We start from the raw sequence: 23,417 nt of genomic DNA, 5'->3' as shown, positions 1-23,417 counted from the left end.
ATGTGTCCTCTGTAGCCACATACGAAAATAGGCTGATTTGCATTTCAAATGTGTGCAACAGGAGACGTTTGAAGGTACAAACTTGAAACTTGAAGGTACAAATGACTTTCCAGAGAAAGGTCAATCTGATTATTGTCCGGTGAGTGATTCATGCACATATACAGGTGTATCTCAATAAATTAGAATGTCATGGAAACGTTCAGTGTGCACACACTGAAGTAGTTTAAGTTTTTGGTTCTTTTAATTGTGAAGATTTTGGCTCACATTTAACAAAAACCCACCAATTCACTATCTCAACAAATTAGAATATGGTGACATGCCAATCAGATAATCAACTCAAAACACCTGCAAAGGTTTCCTGAGCCTTCAAAATGGTCTCTCAGTTTGGTTCACTAGGCTACACAATCATGGGGAAGACTGCTGATCTGACAGTTGTCCAAAAGACGAACATTGACACCCTTCACAAGGAGGGTAAGCCACAAACATTCATTGCCAAAGAAGCTGGCTGTTCACAGAGTGCTGTATCCAAGCATGTTAACAGAAAGTTGAGTGGAAGGAAAAAAGTGTGGAAGAAGAAGATGCACAACCAACCGAGAGAACCGCAGCCTTGAGAGGCTTGTCAAGCAAAATCAATTTAAGAATTTGGGTGAACTTCACAAGGAATGGACTGAGGCTAGGGTCAAGGCATCAAGAGCCACCACACACAGACGTGTCAAGGAATTTGGCTACAGTTGTCGTATTCCTCTTGTTAAGCCACTCCTGAACCACAGACAATGTCAGAGGCGTCTTACCTGGGCTAAGGAGAAGAAGAAATGGACTGTTGCCCAGTGGTCCAAAGTCCTCTTTTCAGATGAGAGCAAGTTTTGTATTTCATTTGGAAACCAAGGTCCAAGAGTCTGGAGGAAGGGTGGAGAAGCTCATAGCCCAAGTTGCTTGAAGTCCAGTGTTAAGTTTCCACAGTCTGTGATGATTTGGGGTGCAACGTGTTTTTTGAAAGCCAAAGTCACTGCACCTGTTTACCAAGAAATTTTAGAGCACTTCATGCTTCCTTCTGCTGACCAGCTTTTTAAAGATGCTGATTTCATTTTCCAGCAGGATTTGGCAGCAAACTCACCAGACCTCAACCGCATAGAAAATCTATGGGGTATTGTCAAGAGGAAAATGAGAAACAAGAGACCAAAAAATGCAGATGAGCTGAAGGCCACTGTCAAAGAAACCTGGGCTTCCATACCACCTCAGCAGTGCCACAGACTGATCAACTCCATGCCACTCCAAACTGAGGCAGTAATTACAGCAAAAGGAGCCCCTACCAAGTATTGAGTACATATACAGTAAATGAACATACTTCCAGAAGGCCGACAATTCACTAAAAATGTTTTTTTATGGTTGGTCTTGGTCTTATGAAGTATTCTAATTCATTGAGATGAATTGGTGGGTTTTTGTTAAATGTGAGCCAAAATCATCACAATTAAAAGAACCAAAGACTTAAACTACTTCAGTCTGTGTGCACCGAATTTATCTAATACACGAGTTTCACAATTTGAGTTGAATTAATGAAATAAATGAACTTTTCCATGACATTCTAATTTATTGAGATGCACCTGTACATTACCTGGCTAACAGTACGTGGACACCCTCTAACAAAGTGCTGTAGCGATATATTTTTCTTGGACAACCTGGAAGTTAATCGACTTGGGGTGTATTTGGTTGCAAATTTCATTATTACGAATAGAGTTCAATAGAACTTTGAACCATAGCACGAGTGCCCAAACCCAGTCCTGGATGGTCGGTGTCCTGCAGTTTAGCTCTAACCCCAATCAGACACACCTGAACCAGCGGTTACTAGGCACACTGGAAACTTCCCAACAGGTGTGTTGAGGCAAGTTGGATCTAAACTCTGCAGGACACCAACCCTCCACAACTGAGGTTGGGCACCCCTGAGCAATAGTTAGCTAATGATGCTTTTGAGCAGGGGTGGCGAACGTCGGTCCAGAAGAGCTTCAGCCCTAATCAAACACACCTGAACAAGCTAATCCAGGGCTGCGTTCAGCCCCGACAAAACGATGCACAATGTTTTTTTAACGGAAACTGTGGTGCAATGAACACTGTTCTGATGACGCAAGAGTTGCAACTATGGCAGCTGAGGCAGCCATTCTTTGTGTTCTTTTTGAAGAAATTTCGGAGCCTGATGAAATCGGTCTAAATACGTGTTTAATACTGCAGAATACGCTCAATGTTATAGTCACCGACCTTGCCGTCCAGAATAAAAAAGAACATCCCAGTCGAGTAAAGGAATATGTGGAAACTGTGGTTCCTAATTATTGTGATCCAATATTTGCCTTGCATTTCAGGTGAAGGATAATATAGTATTTTTTATGTTACATTAATCAGTGTTTAGCATACCTTCCTAAGGAAAGGATATGGACCAGAAGACATTGGAATTACTACAATATTAGACAGACTTACAGAAGTTCCATTTCTATACTTGTGCTCTTATTATTTTAGTTATTTTGCCTTTAATGTAAATAAACATGCAAACGATATACTTGCTCTTGTGAATTTATTTTGATGTTAATTACATTTACTTACAATTTCCCACTGTATATAGCCCTATGTGCATCAGTGTGTAAACAACAGCCATAGCAAGATTTGTGTCAGCTTATTTACAGTATCATAGGGGATGTTGAAAATTCTACTATAAATGCATGCATTGTGCAAGCTGTCTCACTTTAATACCACATTGTTTGTATACATGTTGCAGCTGATTGGGCTGATATTTGTGACACACCCACCAAACAAGAGAAAACGTATCTCAAACCCCGTGGCGCAACGTCTCCGGGAAACATGTCATTCAACCCAGAAACCATAGCAAAACCGGTTTGAGCTTTAACGTGCCCCAGGTCTGAAGGGTTTCTTGGAAGCTACAGGGCAGGTGAGTTTTTATTAGTGTTGGAGTTGAACTCTGCAGGGCCTCGGATCTCCAGGACCAGAGTTTGCCACCCATGCTTTTGAGCAAGGGTTCTAAACTCTGGTCTGCAAGATCCATTTTCCTGCAGAGCTCAGCTCCAACCCTAATCAAACACACCTGAAAGTTAAAGGAGAACTCCACTTCCCGAACAAGAATTTACAAATAATTTACTCACCCCCTTGTCATCCAAGGTGTTCATGTCTTTCTGTGTTCAGTCGTAAAGAAATAGTTTTTTTGAGGAAAGCATTACAGGATTTTTCTCCATATAATGGACTTCATTGGTGCCCCGATTTTGAACTTCCAAAATGTAGTTTAAATGCAGCTTCAAAGGGCTCTAAACGATCCCAGCCGAGGAAGAAGGGTCTTATCTAGCGAAACGTTTGGTCTTTTTTTTTTTTTTTCCGGAAAATAAAAATTTGTATACTTTTTAAAGGGGTGCTATTATGCTTTTTCACTTTTTGAACTTTAGTCAGTGTGTGGTGTGTATCTTTGGACATAAAAAAGATCGACAGTTACAAATCTCAAAGTCCACTCCAAAAGGAGATATTTCGTTTTTAAAAAAAATCCCTTTTCAAGAACTACAACGAACGGCTCATTTGGACTACAACGTTTGATATCCTCATGCAATGACTTTACAACGCGTCCATTAGAATATCATTAAATTAAATCCCGCCCACGGAAATTCAAATTGTTGGAGGGAGAGTAGGGACAAGGAGGGGGATTAGCCCCCACAGACGTGTGCAGTACAGGGGGTCGAAACACATACCGAAGCCGCGATCTACTCCAGTTGCTGCGTCAGAGCCTTAACGCGCCGCAGACATATGCAGTGTGTGGTAAGAGATTTATTCATTATACAGTGTAGATAGCTTCACTTATAACTGGTGTTTTTTTTTTAAATGCATTAACCTGCACTAAAATAGGTTAGACTAATCAGTGATGATGTTCTTTGATAATGTTAGGCTGCTTTTAGCCTTATGCTGGAGCTGGTTTTGGGCAATGAAGCTAAGTATGTACATAATTAAATACATTAGCATGATAATATCATGTATTGGCGATCTCACAGGCTGACGATAGGACCCAACACTACCGTAGCATATTATTTACTCACCCTCCATGCATCCTAGGTGTATATGACTTTCCTCTTTCAGACAAATGCAATCTGAGTTATATTAAAAATCTTGGCACTCCCTAGCTTTAGAATGGCATAGACGGGCTCCTCATCAGTCCAAAACAAGTCACTATCTCAAAAAAAAAGGACTCCTGTAGCAAATCGATGCGTTTTTGTAAGAAAAATATATATTTAAAATGTAAGAATCACTTTAATCTAGCTTGCCCTAACAGTTGTACATGGAACTTTTTTTCACAAGGGGCGTGGCAGTACTGAAATACGTCTAAGCTGTTCGCCAATGGCAATGCAGTGGGACAGCTAACCAATCATAAAACATTTTATTTTTCGTAAGGCGGGCCTTCATTAAACCCAGAATTAATCGAGCCTTATGTGCCAGGCTGGGAGAGATGTATTATTGTAATGTAAATTATGTTAATAAAATAATACACCAAGCATGAAAGCACCAAAACAACATCAAGACTTTGTAAAAGAGCATAATAGGACCCCTTTAAGCACAAAAGCTTGTGTAGCACTAGGTCTGGGATGTGCGTCCACAACGTTGCGTACTATTGAATCACATCGAAAGGTCACACAGAACTACAGACCCAGTGTTTGCAAAGCGAGCGCGCAAAGACTAAGGAAGTGCAAGTAAGTCAAACGCTGTTTACAATCAAAAAGGTACAACGATGTTGGACGATTCTGAAGTTGTAGGAGAAAATAAGATGGAGCCATACTCTACCTTTTTGAGTCGGAGTACACAGACAATGAACTTAAATGTGATTCACAGGGTCGTGAATGCACGTTCGAGAGTCTGTTCTACACTAGCTTTTGTGCCTAAAAAGTACACAAATTTTTATTTTTCAAAAAAAATAAATAAGACCCTTCTTCCTCAGCTGGGATCGTTTAGAGCCCTTTGAAACGGCATTTTGGAAGTTCAAATTCGGGGAACCAAAGTCCATTATATGGAGAAAAAATGCTGAAATGTTTTCCTCAAAACTTTTCTTTACGACTGAAGACAGAAAGACATGAACATTATGGATGACAAGGCGTTGAGTAAATTATTTGTAAGTTGTTCTGGAAGTGGACTTCTCTTTTAATCAAGGTCTTTAGGATCAGGAGGAACTTACAGGCAGGTGAGTTTGATGAAGGATGGAGCCAAACTATGCAGGAAAATGGATCTTGCAGGCCCTGTTTTCGAGAAATGCACCACTGGTTCCCTCAACAAAAACCCAACTGATTTTCCATTTGTGGAAAATATGATTCGTAAGTTTTCCTTTTCTATGTTGTTCAATGTCTCGGATAACCTCTGTAGTTCCATTTAGGGTTTCAGATTACCAAAATAAATCATTCTTCCAGCAAAGACGAATCTCAGGCCTGAGGAAGTGACCGAGGTTGGAAAAACTCAACTGGAAATGATTCAAAACACAGACCTTGAATTGAACCAGCATGGTGACTGTAAACAAAGTCCCATCACCCAAAAATGCCTGACCTAAAATAAACAAATCTCTAGTGGAAAGTCTTCCCAGAAGGATGAAGTCAGTGAATAAGGGTGTGGTGTCCGCATTCTCCAGACCAGAGTTGACCAGCCTTCTATTGGTCCAAATGGAATTGGGTTCCTCAATTTGATGAAATAATTCCTCGAAATGTTTTTTTTTTTTTTTTTTTTTTTTTTTTTTTTTTTTTAAATCAGTCAATGATAAAAATGGGATGAACCACTTCAAAAGACACTGGACAACAATTCATGGACAGAATAATCCTCCTCTTTATTGTCAAATGGGTCAAACACTACATGGAACATTGAGTTAAGGTGTTCAGACCCACCTTTGAAGAGGACTTCACAAAAAGAAGTACTTGATAAAACAATATACATTTAAAGTAATACATTCCACAAAACTAAAAAGTGCCATTATATTACTAAATAGGTGAAGTGAACCAAGTTAAACTGCACACATATGTTAGCATAACATAATTGGCAGACTTAATGCAGCACTTGTATCTTTTAGTCCACAAGTAAATTACTAAACGATGAAGAACATCTAACACGTACATTTTGAACATACTAGGGAAAAAATACCTGAAAAAGAATACATGTAAAGAACCCATGTTTTGTAAACACCACCACCAGTAAATACTGATATGGTTGGAGTCTACAACCGTCCACACAGAGAGTCAACGTCACGTATCGAATTCGTAAGTCGGATCCGCAGCCAGCATTGAGGAGAGTAGGTTTTTTTTCTTCCAATAAAATAAGCGCAAATGGAAGTGATCATTCAACGGCTATCCCTGCATTAAAATCTCCAAAGTTTAAATCAGGTCGGCGACATTCATGGGCATCTCCTCAACGGTTGTGTTGTAAAACGTCTCAATGTCTCGAAGAATCCTTTTGTCTTCTTCAGTAACGAAATTGATGGCTACACCTTTTCTGCCAAACCGACCTCCACGGCCAATCCTGAGAAATGACGATTACAACGAAACCAACATTAAATGAGTCATTTAAATGCAGCTAGCCAGTGAGAAACATGTTAAAACCTAGAAGCTGTACTCACCTATGGATATAATTCTCTCGATTTGTTGGCAAGTCATAGTTGATGACAAGTGAAACTTGTTGCACATCAATTCCACGAGCCTGAAGAACAGGGATTTCAGAGTCAGTAATGCTAAATGGACAAAAAATTAACATTTTTTGTTTAATCATTTTTAATGCCATGACAGGTTCTACAGCATTTTTTAAAAATAGTAAAATCCAGGTTACATGAATTTAAACAAACAAAAAAAAAAAAAAAAAAAAAAAAAAAACACACACCACACACACACCAACCCTAAAACGATATCAGGACCAATTGCGATACAGGCCGATTTTGAAGTTGAGGGAGAAAATACGATTTGACATACCCCGTCTTGAACCAGAATACACAGAGTTCAGGCAGAGCAAAACAAGATGAGCGTTTCAGATTAAAGAGTATATAAATAATTTTATTTATTTTTGATACACCCTGTCGTGAACTGTCATGAACCAGGAAAGGGGGGGGAAGAGAAAAAAAAAAAAAAAAAAAAAAAAAAAAAAAAAAAATTTCAGGCAGAGCAAGACAAGACAAACATTTGACATTAAGTATATAGATTTTATTTTTTCATTAAAATAACTGATCGTTTTACTAGATAAGACCCTTCTTCCTCTGCTGGGATCGTTTACAACCGCATTTGGGATCGTTTGAAGCCACATTTAAACTACATTTTGGAAGTTCAAACTTCCACCATAGTAGTCCACTATATGGAAAAATCCTGAAATGTTTTCCCTCAAAAAAGAGTTTCTTCACAACTGAAGGAAGAAAGGCATGAACATCTTGGATGACAAGGGGGTGACTACATTATCTGTAAATTTTTGTTCTGGAAGTGGACTTCTTTAACTTAGCATTAGAGTTACACTCAAAGGACATTGCACCTATTCACAATCACAAAAGTACATTATTTGATTTAAAGCCTTGCCGGTTAAACATTTCACATGCGTGTTCCAGTGCACGTAACTGGAAGCGTGCACACTAAAATCCTGTAAAACAGCGCCTAATTACTAATTAAGTTATGCATCACATCCAATTGCGCTTAATACTGCCACAACACACAAGGTTTACATATAAAAACAGTTGCTTATGTCTAAAGTGAAAGTAAACAATTGAGAGAAAAACAGATGCGTGCAGCTCTTAAAAGGACAGTAGACTAATTGTACTAAACATGCTGCCGCTTGTCATTAAAGGGCTAGTTCACCCAAAAATTATAATTGTCATTATTTTCTCACCTACAAGAGTGTCGGTAGGCCTAACCAAACAGTAGCTGGTTCCCATTCAATTTAATAGAAATGATCAAATAGATAATTTAGGTTTAAAAGCAACCTGAGAGTGAGTAAATGGCATAAAAATAAATAAATAAATAAAATAAAAATTAACAGACAGATGACAATTTGTCAAGAGCACACACTGCTCTTGACTGAAGAACTTTAATACAGTTGCTTCAATGTACAATTGATGTATACAGTATATAAGTACAGAGTGTTTCACTTTTTATATTAGTTCATTCAATTTCTTGAACGCTACTGCTAAATACACATTGTACCTGAGTGAATGTGAAAAGTGATACGATATTTTTGCCATATCGCCCACCCCTACTCTGGACTGATGAAGTCATGAAGTCTCATTCAACATCACTCAATTTATCCATAATACATTGATTTTCTTACAAATCACCATTTACTTAATGTACATCATTCAATGGTCATTTGTCCCAATGCTTGTAAATTTGTTCCAAATTTTATTGCCATTAACTTGTCTTGAAAAACTGCTTAAACTTGATACAAATGTAGCTTCATTCAGATCTTAATCTTGTTGGTAGTACTGACCAGATGGGTTGTTCTTAAAGTCATCTTAAAGGTGCAGTGAGCCATTTATGAAAAACGCAGTTGAAAAGTGGAAACGACGGATCAAAGTTCAGGGCTCGACAAAGAGTGCCTGATGGCCCAGGGCCAGTGTGAAAGACGCTCGGAACAGTTGACGAATACGTAACTGGCCTGCGTCATCACGCAAGTTTATCATTTGCACGCGTTTTTAACCGCACAGAGAGACGCGTCTCTGACGTAAAAATAGCCTACAAAAGTATTAGCTTCGTAGCTTTAACAATGATCAATACATAATTGGAATCGAGAGTTGTACAATTTTATTTGGTATGTAATTTTGGTGTCATACAAGCTTATTTATTAAAATAAAATATAACATGAGTCAAAAACAATGATAACAGCAACTATTTAATTTTTTTTGTGGTAGGGCCAGTGAAAATTTTGACCGGGCAAGTAAAAATTTGAACCACTTGCCCAACCGGGCCAGTAGAAAAAAATACTTAGTGTTGAGCCCTGAAAGTTGTTTTATTTCTTCTTGATGCACAAGTAACACTGGTTTTGCTGCCTTTCACATCCCATCTTTTGCTCAAACATACCTGCATTCTTATTAAATAAAGGTGCTTTAAAAGGTTCTTCACAGCAATACCATAGAAGAACCACTTTTGGTTCCACAAAGAACCATTTAGTCAAAAGGCTCTTTTTAAAAGAACCATCTCTTTCTTACCTTTTTAGAATCTTAAGAACATTCTTTCACCAAAAAAAAAAAAAAAAAAAAAAAAAAAAAAAAAAAAAACGTTCTTCAAAATAAAGGTTCTTTAAGGAACCATTTAGACAAAAAAAGGCATCGTGAAGCACCTTTATTTTTAAAAGTGTGTGGTCTTATATATTTGCATTTCTATTTTACCTTCACTTTAAGCATCAACTAAAATAGGTCCAAAAAGTGAGATAACATACTCCTTGTCTTGGCCTGTTTTGCACAGCATGGATGTGAATGTGGGGACAAAGGCATCAAGATAGTTGTGGGATACATTTGGGTAAGGGCGTTTAACAGAAATTTCTTACTGCACCTTTAAATGCAGAGCAAGTTGACACTTAAATTCACTGGAAATTTAGATGAATCTGTGAAACTATACATTTTAACTACAGGGGCATTATTTTACTATACTGTAACAACTTTTAGTAACAAGTTAAGTTTACAAATTGAAGACTGAAGCCTTTCAGAAATTTAGAAATTAAAAGCACTACTCACCAGTAAATCTGTGGTTATAAGCACCCTGCTAGAGCCAGACCTGAACTCTCTCATGATTATGTCTCGCTCTTTCTGATCCATATCTCCATGCTGAAAAACAAAGTCTGCTTTAACCTATGCAAGTCATCACAAAAATCACAGTGGTTTAGAAACTCTGGACAAGTATGATCAGTTGTTTAGAAACAAATCTCTCCATAAGAGGTCAGTCCCGAAAGATGGTAAAGCATCATTTCATACTGCATCCAGTGTTAAACATCATAATGAGCTATTTGTCTCCTCGGCCCACCATTATCTATTAAATCTGTACATTTATTTTTTTTTTTAAACATTTCAAATTAGTACATGTATATCAACTTACCAAAGCAGACACTGTGAAATCTCTAGCATGCATCTTCTCGGTCAGCCAGTCAACCTTTCTTCTTGTGTTCAAAAAGATAACAGCCTGGGTGATTGTAAGGGTCTCGTAGAGGTCACACAGCGTGTCCAACTTCCACTCCTACAAGATATGTTACAAATTAGCATTAGCGGAGAATCGCCACAAGGTGTCAGCCTACATCAAATTCCTGAGTACATATGTATGGCACAAAATCTCGAGACCTTGGACACTGGACATTAAGAAAGAGGTCCGTCCTAGACTCATTTCCGACCGTGTGCTTTTGCTCTTCCTTCTTTACGATAAACCAATACTAGCAAAAACACCAGAGCAAGACCTGAAGGCCTTGAGCTGGTGATTTTAGCATGGCACTTTTAAAAAGAAGGGATGAGAGTTATTAAAAAGAGACATCCAGTTTCTCACCTCTCGTTCTACATTGATGTAAAACTGCTTAATACCCTCCAGAGTCAGCTCTTCCTTTTTTACCAGGATGCGAACAGGTTCACGCATGAACTTGGTGGTCACCTCCAGTACATCAGCAGGCATGGTGGCCGAAAGCAGCACAACCTGGCAACAAAAGACACTGTTAGAGCATGAACAAAAACTGAGATGGGTCAATTCTGAAAACACTAATGAAGGATTCTGACTTTAATGCGTTACCCTGGACCACAAAACCAGTCTTTAGTAGCACAAGTATATTTGTAGCAATAGCCAAAATGACATAGTATGGGTCAAAATGATTTTCCTCTTATGCCAAAAATCATTAGGATATTAAGTAAAGATCATGTTCCATGAAGATATTTTGTACATTTCCTACTGTACATGTCAAAACTTATTTCTTGATTGTTAATATGCATTGCTAAGAACTTCATTTGAACAATTTTAAAGGCAGTTCTCTCAATATTTTCATTTTTTTTGCACTATCAAGATTCCAGATTTTCAAATAGTTGCATCTCAGCCAAATATTGTCCTATCATAACGAACCATAAATCAATGGAAAGCTTATTCATTCAGCTTTCAGATGAAGACCTGTTTTGACTGGTTTTGTGGTCCACTGTCACACATAACTGGCAACTGGGAAAATGTTATTAGCATAACAGAGGAAAAAGTACTTGATGCGTCACATTTTGCTTTAATGCCAGCAGCACTTGAGTTGCATGAACTCAAAGTTTGGTTAACGTGATGCTTGTGTTCAGCGTGATTTGAAAATTATTTAATGAGAATCTTGTGCATCAATGGACGCAAGAACATCTGACTATGAACCAAATCAAGTCACAAATTTTATGAGTGACCTGGAAATTGCACAATGCCTCCTGTTTTTTTTTTTTCTTCTTCAGATTTTCAACAGTACCAAAGATTTCTAGCAGTTAAAGAGACACGTATTGTTGCTCTGGACCTTGAAACATAAGCCACCGGACATTAAGAAAGAGGTCCGACTCAGTTTCATTTCCGGTGCAGGGCTGTTGCTCTTCTTCCACATGATACTCTGCTAGCATTATTGCATAAACCAGGAGAACCTGGAATCTGCAATTTTAGCACAGTTCTTTTGAGCAGAAGACCTTGATTTAGAGTCTGGTATCAATGCATTGACTTACTTGAATGTTTGTGCTTAATTTCTGGAAAATCTCATAGATTTGATCCTTGAATCCACGGCTCAGCATTTCATCTGCTTCATCAAGAACAAACATCTTGATCCATTTAGGAGCTGTTAAAAAATAAAAACTTTCTGTAATTCCAACCTTTACTTGACCATTAAAAACATGGCTGTCAAATGTATGATCAGTTAAGTTAAATATCCTCATATTAGGTCAGTCCCGAAAGATGATACCATCATGTCATACTTCATTTCCCACTGGGCCTGCATGTTTTAGTCTAATTTATTTGCATTCACCACTTACACAGGTATCTCCTGTTCAGCATGTCAAACACACGGCCTGGCGTGCCAACGACGATGTGTGGAGCCTCCGCCTGGAGTTTTTGCATTTCGTTCCGCACGTTGGTGCCTCCAATGCAGGCATGGCAAGAAGCGCCCATGTAGTCACCCAAGGCCAGGATGACCTTCTGAATCTAGAGAGCAGAGAAAAACAGATTGGGTTTATAAGAAAAGGAACGCTTCTTGTCCTCAAGTGCACTAATAAAGCCAAATATTGCACACGTATGATTTTAAGTTGAAAAGGTCAACTCTGTAACAAGACAGCCATGAAAGACGGTATACCATCTCACAGCTCCACTTCGCTACAATCATCTCATGGAAATCACCTGGCAGTCCAACAACCAAACCATTAACTAAAACATCATTTCCAACCACTTACAGTAAATACTCCTGTAAAATATTCTGGCTGAATCACTAGCTAATGACTTCCTGCCAACAAAACGATACAAATTAAAAAAACATCCACATTTAATGACTGATGGAGCAGGAAGAACAGCGAAAGAGTACCTTGAATCGGGCTACTGCCAGAATATGCCGCCTTGGTCTGAGACACTAAGTTTATGGTGACCTCAGGTACAGCATACCTGCTGAGCGAGCTCTCGGGTTGGTGCCAGGACCAGAGCCTGAGTCTCTTTCTGCTCAATCTCCAACTGCTGCAGGATGGAAATGGCAAACGTGGCCGTTTTACCAGTCCCTGACTGGGCCTGAGCGATAACATCATATCCTATGGAGAAATAAAGGATCAATTTACACTAATGCATACAGTTTAAAACAAGCAGAGATTTCCACTTGATTTTAACTAAACTACAAACAAATAAACAGTAGGCAAACTGTGTAAGGTAATCTTGTTTCATTGAAAAAGCACGTCAAGCAAATATTACATGTAACTGAACTTGTACCTTTTATGCAAGGGATTATAGCTCTCTGCTGGATTGCTGAGGGTTTCTCAAAACCATAAGCGTAAATTCCACGAAGGAGAGTTTCCTTCAGGTTCATGTCATCAAAATTATCCGTAATCTCGTTCCAGTTGCTCTGTAAAATAATGCATACAAGATCTCACTTTGCTTGCCATGTATGCACAAAATTCTTATTGAAAGCTGATGGGACGGGATAATATGCTACCTTCAAAAATCACATCAAACAAGTACATGGAAAAATACTGCAACATTGTAATCACAACTGAAGATTTTCAATAAGCCCCGTTTGTATCGGGGCATGTCAGTGGAAAAAAAACTGATTGCAATTTTTAAATGGGGAACAAACTACTTTTGCTGCCTTTACATGGTATCGGAAACTTCCTAGTTTTCACTTCTGAAGTCATCAATAGGAGCAAGTCGCTTTCAAGCAATTGCAGTCGTAAAGAGTAGGAATCACAGAACACCTGTGTGGCCAGTTGCAAACTTACTCATTTAATTTTCTTCTTAAAGACTGGCCATAATTTAAAGCCAGTTACATAATGTACATTGGTCTAATTTAAACCTGAAAAATAAGACTTGCTCCCTCCTCACTAACAGCTAGTGGGTCAGACTTATTTATAAGTCTTTACATAAATACAGGCTTTACATAAAAGCTGAGTTTATGCAAATGGTTGGTTCATTTATGCACATTTTCTGAGGAAAATCTGAATCTAATTACTGATTTTAAATCAATATCCAACAAATTCTGAAAACGTATTAATTAACAACCATATTTTTATTACACACACTATTGTACACATTCATGTTATCTGTATAATTGGCTATGAACTACGAATTTTGTCAAATATTTGCGTTTTTGCTGTGTATCACGTCAAATTTGCATCAAATGGTTATTTTCATATGTATAAATGACCATGAGTGCATGAGAATTCAAAACAGATGTTGTTGGAAAAACAAAACTTATCTCACTGAAGCAATCTGCCACATTTCAAGTTTACGGCCCACCCAACTCTTATCAAAATTTACCCCAAGTTTACCCAATCATAAATATGACTGGAGACCATTTGTGTCCAATTTCCAACTACAAAACTTGTAACTACCATAATTCAGATGGTGGCATTTAAAGGTGTTCTCACATTTCTAGTTGCTTGTCAAAATTCAACACGTTTTACAGGAATCGCATAGATTTAGCTTTGGTTCAAGCTGGTCACACATATTTACAGTGCTCACAAACAGAAAGCTACTTGGTTTAAAAGCGACATCTGTGATCTGTAGTTCATACATTTTATTGAAAATTAACCTTTTTCCTCAAGAAATGTGACCGCAACTTAAGTGCAGTTCATGGATCTACCTCAAAAAAAAAAAAAAAAAATCTTCATCACCAGCCCAGATATTATAATCACCAAACCACCCCACCAGACTTAACTATGATACAAACCTCGATGACACCATCAGGCTCCATTCCTTCAGGCCCCCCATGGTCTCGATCTCGTGAGCTGAAAAAAAAAAAAAAAAAACAAAATAAAGTTTGAGTCCAAGAAGTTCCTAAACTGGCAGTATTACTTAACTTGAACCTTCACGAAACGCACGTGCAAGCGAGCGCACATTCCACAAATGCCACGTGGACGAGCAAAGCGGAAAATAACCACTATGAAGAATAAAGGGTTGTATTCAATTAAATTTACTTAGTCACGGTCTACCTTAAAGCCTACGCCCAAATTTGGTTCGACTTATTTACAGCAGAAACACCTTGTCACCTTTAATGTGTTAAAAGCCCTTTCTACTGTCCACAGTTGTTTTATATGACCAGTTATTTACTTCTCAATAAAAAAAGGGCTAAAAAACACAAAATCTACGACTTGACAATACATAAAGACAAGATTTTAAGGTAGTGAGGGCGACGTGAATGCGAGGCCTCAAGCATGGAGGCCACGCGTTGGATTTCAGGGTGGGCGTGAAGCCTAGTTAATGTTTATCGTTTCGATCCTTAATTACTGCACTTATGAAATAAATAGTATAAAAATAACCAATTTCGTCATATATGCACCTCAGCGCTAAATACGTGAGAATACACACGTAAGCATACAAGCGTTCGTTAGGTGCGCGGCCTGCTTAATATCACAAGCGCCATGTCAAAATCCACAGTACCGGTGCTATAATTAGCCCACCACCTTCCCAATTCAACAAGACGCACATTTATGAACGGCATTTGACATAAAATTAGTAAAGGTTACGTGTCATAAAGAATTTACCTGTTGTAATCAGCAGAACCGCTAGACATGATCCGTTCGCGACTTCGGCATTCACTCGGAAAGGAAGAACATGTGAATCTCTGGCGATTTTATCTAACCGGAACTTCTTTTTGTACATTTAAGGTAAAACTGTATAAACGCTAAAACAGCTACACGTGATTGACGTTGTTATCGATCGCGACAAGATATGTAATTCGAGTTAAATATGTAGTCATTTTAGGAGTGTTTATCTTTGTTATGTCGAAGTTTGCTTGGGACTATATGCAGAAGCGCAGGGATATTGCACCATTGAGGGGGAGTAGTGGAGTCGCTACGGGGTCTCCACATTTCTGGCCTTAAAATGGGACTGACTTAAAGTAACAGTTCACCTTAAAATTAAAGTTGAGTTTTAATTTTGTGTAACACAAAATGAGCTTTTAGTGACTTAGAGTCATCCAGTCATCATTCACCTTAATTGTATGAAACACCGCAAAGAAAGGGAATAATGACTTCTATGGCGAATAATTAAAACGTTTTGTGTTGAACTATTCGTTTTATCCCATGTGCTGTTTTCCTTTCTCTTTTTTTCTTTTCTAACACATAAAACCACTAGAACCCTTTTATTGTTTAAAACCTAAAAATATTTCTTACATATCTTTTTTTTCTGGAAACTTTTACATTTGTATTTATATCATTATATATTACCCCACCTGCTCCATAAAGATTTCATGAACAATAAAAGTGAATAAATCAATGGATTTGTGTGATGTGATAAAGTGTAATGAATTAATGAATAAATTAACATTTTGAAAAATATTATAAATTAATGATCTGCATTCTAAAAAAGCTGGCATTGGATGATATATGGACAAACGCAGCGATCAGGTTTATTTAAGCCAACCTTCTGGGTAGTTTTATTTAACTCAACTATTTACTACTCAACTACCGCTAAAAAAAAATCTCTGTTCTTTTATAATGCCTCTAACACTAGCTTGCTTTTTCTTTTTCTATTCTATTTTCTTTTATTTATTATATAATTAAAAAAAATAATAATAATAATTTGCTACATGTACTGCATTAGGCTAACTGAGACTTGTCATAGCACTTGCATGTTATTGTTATTGTATTGATTTTAATTGCTTCCATTGTCCTCTTTTGTAAGTTGCTTTGGATCATAGCATCTGCTAAAAGCATAAATGTAAATGTAAAGTGTTGTTTAAAAATTATTATATGGCTGTCTTAACATGAACCCAAATTAGGTTGATCAGCAATAATCAAAGGTGAACATTTAATAATAAGCAATTAAAAAATGTTTGTTATTTAATTATCATGTATTAATACTTATTAATAAATGTTTATTAGTTGAACAAATTAATAAATGTTAATTTCCAACCTATTGTGGGTTCATTTTAAGCAAAAAAAAAATTGTAATTAAGGAATAGCTCAGTTAAATAAAGCTAACCAGAAGACTAGGTTATACATTTAACCCAGCTAAAAATAAAATAAAATAAAATAAAATAAAATAATAGAAATATACAGAAACGTATAGGTTACAGAGTTCCCTTAACGTTTGAGCAATGAACTTTAATTATTTATTTATTTATTTATTTATTTATGTGGTTACTGGATTCTACACCTTTTAATTTTATATAGTATAATAAGGCGTTTGTGTCTTATTTATTTTGTATTTATATTTATTTGTGTTCACTTTTAAACTAATTAAAAAAATACATATAGAGAGACAGATATTATAGCCTAGAAGTTATACATGATAGATAGATAGATAGATAGATAGATAGATAGATAGATAGATAGATAGATAGCCTGTTTATAGAATATATATTCTATAAACAGGCTATCTATCTATCTATCTATCTATCTATCTATCATGTATAACTTCTAGGCTGTGTAAAATCCAGTAACCACATAAATAAATAAATAAATAAATAAATAAAGTTTATTGCTCAAACGTTATGGGAACTCTGTAACCTATATGTTTCTTTACGTTTCTATTATTTTATTTTATTTTATTTTATTTTTGGCTTTTAAAATTTTACATTTTAGCTTAAATGTATAACCTAGTCTTCTGTTTAGCTTTATTTAACTGAGCTATTCCTTAATTACTATTTTTTTTTTGCTTAAAATGAACCCACAATAGGTTGGAAATTAACATTTATTAATATGTTCAACTAATGAACATTTATTAATAAGTATTAATACATGATAATTAAATAACAAACATTTTTTTTTGTCACTGCGCTTGAGTGGAAGTAAAATAAAATAAAACAAAACAAAACAAAAAATAAAATAAAATAAAATAAAATAAAATAAAATAAAATAAAATAAAATAAAATAAAATAAAATAAAATGTTAGGGAGAATGTAGTTTGTGTTATTTGGAAAACATTTATTTGTAACATATAGGTTACAGAGTTCCCATAACGTTTGAGCAATAAACTTCAATTACTATTTATTTATTTATTTATTTATTTATTTATTTATTAGATAGATAGATAGATAGATAGATAGATATCACAATACTTTCACATCGGTGGACCTTAGACCTTTTACAGATCGCTGTTAATGAAAATACTCTACTGAGTCTCTATTGCAAACAGCTGACTGCGGTACAAATGTCACTGCGCATGAGCGGAAGTAGGTGCAGGGCAGAGAGGGATAGCGGAAGAGGGAGTCTGGAAATCACAAACATGGTAAATGTGAAAAAAAATAACAATTCTTCTACTAATGTGTGTTACAGTTACACAATACCCATAAACCGCTGCGACGAGTCCCGTTTACTTATTAGTCTGTTTTGGCGACGACATTCCTTTAAATTCACCTAGCAGGAGAGTGGGTTTATTGATGAATTAATTCTTAGACAGCTATACAGAGCAGGTAGCTTTGAAGCTAGCGAGGTCAAAGCTGTTGGACAGCAGGGCTGTCAAGTTCATTTTACATATGAGAAGCCGAACTAATGGGCCACAGTAAAAGATTATTTGTTTGTATATCGGTTACTAAACCTTATGCAAACAGTGTGAAATGCTGCTGAAAAGCAGTTCAGTGGACAAGCGCTCGTTATGTATGAGGTCTCCGTTTAATATATATTTTATATTCATACTTGTTAGTAAAAAGCCATTAACTTATTGCTATTACTTGCCATTAAATATACATTTATAGGGAAAGATAAGCCATTTGGTGTCCATATTACATTGTGATACTGATTCATAACACAGACTAGGTCTGTGTACAAGAACATGCTGCTGTACCAGTAACTGTTGATGTACAATATCTAACTAACTGAATGTGACTTTATACATTTTCCCTATTACAGAACAAGCTGAAATCCTCTCAGAAGGATAAAGTTCGCCAGTTCATGATCTTTACCCAGTCAAACGAGAAAACAGCTTTGAATTGTTTGTCTCAGAATGATTGGAAATTAGACGTTGCTACAGACAACTTTTTCCAAAATCCTGACCTCTACATACAGAATCTAAAGGGAACACTAGACCGGAAAAAGTTAGAACAGCTTTACAATCGGTACAGAGGTAAGAATTCATTCCATAGCAGCGTATTATTACTTTTACGGAGTGTTAAAATATAGAGATTTATTACAAACACTTGTGTAATTTTTTTTTTGGTTTGTAAGAAAAGAGAAAATATCTTGCATTGTATTCATTTTTACAGATCCTCAAGATGATAACAAGATCGGCATAGATGGAATCCAACAGTTCTGCGATGATCTGGGACTTGATCCAGCCAGTATAAGTGTTCTTCTAATCGCTTGGAAGTTTCGGGCAGCGACACAATGCGAGTTCTCCAAACAAGAATTCATGGAGGGAATGGCTGAGCAAGGGTATTTTTTTATTTAATCGTGTCTGAGTTCTCTGAATCACCTTTTCCTCTTATCCAGTCACTTACATCCTGAAATGCTAAACTTTGCTTTTGTTTTGTCAAGGTGTGACAGTATAGAGAAACTCAAAGCACAGCTACCCAGGATGGAGCAAGAGTTGAAGGAACAAGGGAAATTTAAAGACTTCTATCAGTTCACGTTCAACTTTGCTAAGAATCCAGGACAAAAGGGCTTAGGCATGTGTTGGGTTCAGTCACGTTTGTCACTTTTAATTTTTATATAGTTAACTAGTGTTTTTTCAGTTTTATTGTTTTGTTTTGTTTTTCTCTAGACCTAGAAATGGCAATTGCATACTGGAATTTAATATTGGCTGGGCGTTTTAAATTTCTAGATCTATGGAACAAATTTTTATTGGTGAGTACTGTTCTGTTCATGGCTGTATGTTATGTATAGATGTAACTTTTAAACCTGAGTATGTTTTTGAATTTATGCCCCTCTAGCATCACCAAACAGATGCAGTTGCCCCCCTATTCACAGCATTATTTGAGCCAGTATTTATTAGGATATTTGGACAAAGACATGCTTTGATTTGATTAATGAATTGTCAAAAAAAAAAAAAAAAACCCGACAAAATTGTCACCTTTAATTGTGTTGTTTAAAGGCTCGACTACACTACACAATTTTAATGTCTGAAAAGATTTTAACACACTAGACATCATACACTTGCAAACTTTAAAAATGGTTAAAAACTGGGCAGCATACACTAAACAGCTGAAGATCACAAACTAATAAACTTTCAAGTTGCTCTGAACACAACCGATTCGGGCAGAAACGTGCACTTTGTTAATAGAAGATGCATGGCAGTTTAAAACATATCGGCTCAAAATACCAAACATCTTTGATATCTTCAGGCTGGACAGATTCATAGTCTGTTGCTAAAAAATCAGAGTCTGTGCCCATGATACACTGTGTGATTTTTTTTTTATTTTTTTTTCTGAAATCTGTCAACTCTGTGTTCCCAAAAATCTACAGACTGGCTTTGATATTCAACAGTTATCATTGATGTGTTCAGACTGAAAATCTGGGCAAAAAGTTGTGTATTGTATTCCAGCCATAACTGGAAAAATAATGTGTTTAATCACTGTAAAACTGGATTAAAATATTTGGTTTGCTTTTGCTTATGCATTGCAGGAGCATCATAAGCGATCTATTCCCAAAGACACATGGAACCTTTTGTTAGATTTCAGCACGATGATCACAGACGATATGTCAAACTATGATGAGGAAGGTTAGTTTGAACTATTCACTTATTTCATCTTGTTTTTTAATATATATTTACAACACTATTTAACATTCACATGGAGGTTATTATGTAGTGTTGTAGTACTTGAGACTGGTCTTAAGACCATATTTTGAAGGTCTTGGTCTCAACCTCATTTGTTATCTGTCTTGTCTTGGTCTCAGATTAAAAGGACTGAGGATTTTATTTAAGACCACCACTGCATGGATTTCACTAAATTGCCGGTGCATTGTCTGATTTAAAAAAAATTGTTAAAGTCATTATTGTGATGTTGTAAGGCTTCCTGCTTCAAATGCAATTAATAACTTATTTCTAATTGGATTTCACTTAATACTGCTGTGCCAGTCAGAATTCAGAATCAAAAATTTTATCAAAATTAATACAAATGGTCAAAAGTACTTGTATGAGGTCTTGTTTTTGTATTACAAGAACAAGAGAGCTGTTATCACAAATATAAGCACGACTGCACAGCGTGATATTTATTTTATACAAACATTCAACAAACAAGAAGTTAATGTTAAATCAGTTACATTTTAGGGTGTGTTCACACTTGTCATGTTTGGTTCAATTAAAACGGACTCTGGTGCGATTGCTCTGTTAGTGGGGTTCATTTGAGTAAGTGTGAACTCTGTCATCCGAACCCTGGTGCGCACCAAACAAGCGGACATACACCCACAACACCGCTTTAAGTCGAACGCACCTTTTCCTTTTGTTTGGGGTGTTCGGTGAGCTCCGTCATGAAATGTATGTAATTCGCCGGCGTTGATAGCCTTGTGGGCAGTGTGGCGACATACAGCGCCGTTGCGCTCCGAGCGTCCCATGTTTGAATCCCGACTCGAGGACCTTCCCCGATCTCTCTCTCCCACTTCGCTTCCTGTCACTTCTGATCTGTTCTGTCTTAATAAAAGGCAAAAATGCCAAAAATAAAAAATGAAATGTACGTCATTCAACCCGACCAGTCAGGTTATGGACATATCACTATGCCTTCAGGTTTGCTATCTTTAGGTTCGCTGTCAAAAATGCCAAATGTATTATTTTCCTTTTTGGTTCAGACCAAATGAACCAAACAAACTGAACTACAAGTGTGAACACACCTTTAGATGCAATTTTGACGTTTGTTTTTTTTATATTTATTGTTGTTTGTTTTTTTTGTTTTTTTTTCGACTATTTTGAGAAGGAAAGTAGTTCCAAACGAATCCACAACACAACTGTCATGTGTTTCCAAGCAAATGTGTGTTTCATTAGTAAATAAATCAGTTGAATTTTAGGAGTAGTGGTTTGGTCTCAGTCTTGACTCTGTCTCGCCCTGCCTTGTCCTTCAGTCTTAAAAATAAAGGTGTTTTAAAAGGTTTTTTGATGCCATAGAAGAACCAGTTTTGGTTCCACAAAGAACCATTCAGTCAAAGGTTCTTTAAAAAAAACATCTCTTTCTTACCTTTTTATAAACTGAAGAACCTTCTTTTGCCACAAAGAACCTTTTGTGAAACAGAAAGGTTCTTCAGATGTGAAAGGTTCTTTTTGGAACCGTTTAGACAAAAACGGATCTTCTATGGCATTGTGAAGCACCTTTATTTTTAAGTGTGTTGGTCTTGTCTTGGTCTCAGTTTATGTGGTCTTGACTACAACACTATTATGATGTCGACTGTTTAAACTTTTCCGTTTTAATTTAATCATGATTCATACTTCTGACTTTTCCTATTTTTTAGGAGCATGGCCAGTTCTTATTGACGACTTTGTGGAGTTTGCGCGGCCGTACATTGGCACCAAGAGTACAGCTGTATAAGTACATTCCTTCTGAGGACCGTCTGGACCTCACTGAAAACAAACAGCTTCTGCTGAGCACAGAGGACTGAACTGAGATCTGCATTGCCTTTTCCAAGCCCTCAGGACTGAGACATTTATACAAACCAGAGACATTAAAGGCATCTTTTCTCTTCAGTCGTCTAATGGTGGTTTGGGCTTTTATCTTTTTCGGGCCGATTTTTGTTTTGACTTCATACAGGATCTTATTCAATCTCTGGGACTTCAGTGGTCTCATCCAGATGAAGCAGTTTGTCAAACAAGCTGTCACAGATACAGTTAGGAAATGACAAGATCTTAATTTTAGTACTCCATGTGCATTCTTGCTTTGAATGTTTGTTTCTTTCCATTTGGTTTTTATGAAAATTATACATCAGAGTTTTTTTGATTGTTCTCTTTTTTATAAAACCGAGTAGCTGGTGTCACAAGAGCCAGTCACATTTGCTTTCTTTGTGTTTTATTGTGACTTAATATGTACGTTTTCTGTTGATATCCAGACAGTGATTTCACTTTGCTTGTTTGGTTTTGATTAAATCGATAGGTCATAATAACTGAGAATATTATATTTTACAATCCTAGAAATAATATTAATTTGAACATTACCTCAGTTTTCCTTGATTAACGACTCCATTTGATGTATTGATATACTGTGTTTGCAGTTCATTCAGCACTTTGATAAGTCACATAATCCATACAATAAAATCAGGTTATAGTTGATGAATAAAGTCAGATGGCCTTGAAAATATTTTCTGTGTGCGTGTGTGTGTGGTAGTTCAGTGAGTGTTTACCCAAATAGTGTGACTTCTTTTAAAGTCCTTAAAATACTTTGAAGTTCACCCAAAAATTAAAATCATCATTTACTCATTTTCATGTATGGTTTTCTACACAAAAGATGATACCAAACAGTTTTGGTTAACAATATTGACTTTCATTATAATGATAAAAAAAAAAAACAGTAAAAGACATTTCTCAAATATCTTATATATTTAATATTTTATCAGTCATTTTATTAACCAGTCATACAGGTTTGGGACAACATGAGGAAGAGTACATGATTGGCAAAACTCATTTCATGGTTCAGTGTCTGTTTTGATATTTTATCAAGGTACTGTTAACCTAAGATAAAAAATCACAAATGAAAGTGTCTTGTATTTTTTCTTCAATGCCACAAGAATAAGGTGTTTTACAAAATCAGCTGCCATAAAAATAAAATCTAAAATACTTTTTTAGTGTAATTGCTTTTTCCCAATGCTTTTAATGCTTTGCATGCTTACAGTGCTTCCTATTTTAGTTTGTTCCAGGACGTTT

The 23,417-nt window shown here is 36.4% G+C and overlaps 2 protein-coding genes and 4 non-coding genes across 6 annotated transcripts; 1 reads left to right on the top strand and 5 right to left on the bottom strand.

Moving 5' to 3' along the window:
- Positions 1-5,814: 5,814 nt before the first annotated feature.
- eif4a2 (eukaryotic translation initiation factor 4A, isoform 2) lies at positions 5,815-15,343 on the bottom strand. The gene is made up of 11 exons (XM_051131529.1): positions 15,182-15,343; positions 14,368-14,425; positions 12,912-13,044; positions 12,597-12,736; positions 11,978-12,146; positions 11,675-11,784; positions 10,503-10,646; positions 10,065-10,202; positions 9,707-9,796; positions 6,623-6,702; positions 5,815-6,525 (listed from the first exon to the last, which is right to left on the bottom strand). The coding sequence occupies exons 1-11, from the start codon at positions 15,208-15,210 to the stop codon at positions 6,381-6,383; spliced, it is 1,236 nt and encodes a 411-aa protein (XP_050987486.1). The 5' UTR covers positions 15,211-15,343; the 3' UTR covers positions 5,815-6,380.
- LOC127155284 (small nucleolar RNA SNORD2) lies at positions 9,869-9,943 on the bottom strand. Its single transcript, XR_007825572.1, has one exon. It is a non-coding gene; the product is annotated as a small nucleolar RNA SNORD2 (small nucleolar RNA).
- LOC127155259 (small nucleolar RNA SNORA81) lies at positions 10,280-10,466 on the bottom strand. Its single transcript, XR_007825565.1, has one exon. It is a non-coding gene; the product is annotated as a small nucleolar RNA SNORA81 (small nucleolar RNA).
- Positions 11,460-11,638, bottom strand: LOC127155255 (small nucleolar RNA SNORA81). Its single transcript, XR_007825562.1, has one exon. It is a non-coding gene; the product is annotated as a small nucleolar RNA SNORA81 (small nucleolar RNA).
- LOC127155280 (small nucleolar RNA SNORD2) lies at positions 11,853-11,920 on the bottom strand. Its single transcript, XR_007825571.1, has one exon. It is a non-coding gene; the product is annotated as a small nucleolar RNA SNORD2 (small nucleolar RNA).
- Positions 15,344-17,780: 2,437 nt separating the features above from the next.
- dcun1d1 (DCN1, defective in cullin neddylation 1, domain containing 1 (S. cerevisiae)) lies at positions 17,781-22,854 on the top strand. The gene is made up of 7 exons (XM_051131539.1): positions 17,781-17,870; positions 18,491-18,704; positions 18,844-19,012; positions 19,115-19,245; positions 19,341-19,423; positions 20,201-20,297; positions 22,016-22,854. Exons 1-7 carry the CDS (start codon positions 17,793-17,795, stop codon positions 22,090-22,092), a joined length of 849 nt encoding a protein of 282 aa, XP_050987496.1. The 5' UTR covers positions 17,781-17,792; the 3' UTR covers positions 22,093-22,854.
- The last annotated feature ends 563 nt before the right edge of the window (positions 22,855-23,417 follow it).

This window comes from Labeo rohita, chromosome 2, assembly GCF_022985175.1.
Source record: "Labeo rohita strain BAU-BD-2019 chromosome 2, IGBB_LRoh.1.0, whole genome shotgun sequence".
NCBI classification, from domain to species: domain Eukaryota; kingdom Metazoa; phylum Chordata; class Actinopteri; order Cypriniformes; family Cyprinidae; genus Labeo; species Labeo rohita.
Note: the sequence above shows the minus strand (reverse complement) of the source record. Positions and strands in the feature narration are given on the sequence as shown.

Coding starts and splice junctions, on each gene's coding strand:
- eif4a2 (XM_051131529.1), bottom strand. CDS start 15,210: ATGTCTAGCGGTTCTGCTGATTACAACAG. Junction 11,785..11,977: donor GCTGAACAGGAGATACCTGT/GTAAGTGGTGAA, acceptor ATTTTTTAACAG/CTCCTAAATGGATCAAGATG. Junction 6,703..9,706: donor TTATAACCACAGATTTACTG/GTGAGTAGTGCT, acceptor CCTGTTCTTCAG/GCTCGTGGAATTGATGTGCA.
- dcun1d1 (XM_051131539.1), top strand. CDS start 17,793: ATGTCACTGCGCATGAGCGGAAGTAGGTGCAGGGCAGAGAGGGATAGC. Junction 18,705..18,843: donor GCTTTACAATCGGTACAGAG/GTAAGAATTCAT, acceptor TCATTTTTACAG/ATCCTCAAGATGATAACAAG. Junction 19,246..19,340: donor TCCAGGACAAAAGGGCTTAG/GCATGTGTTGGG, acceptor GTTTTTCTCTAG/ACCTAGAAATGGCAATTGCA.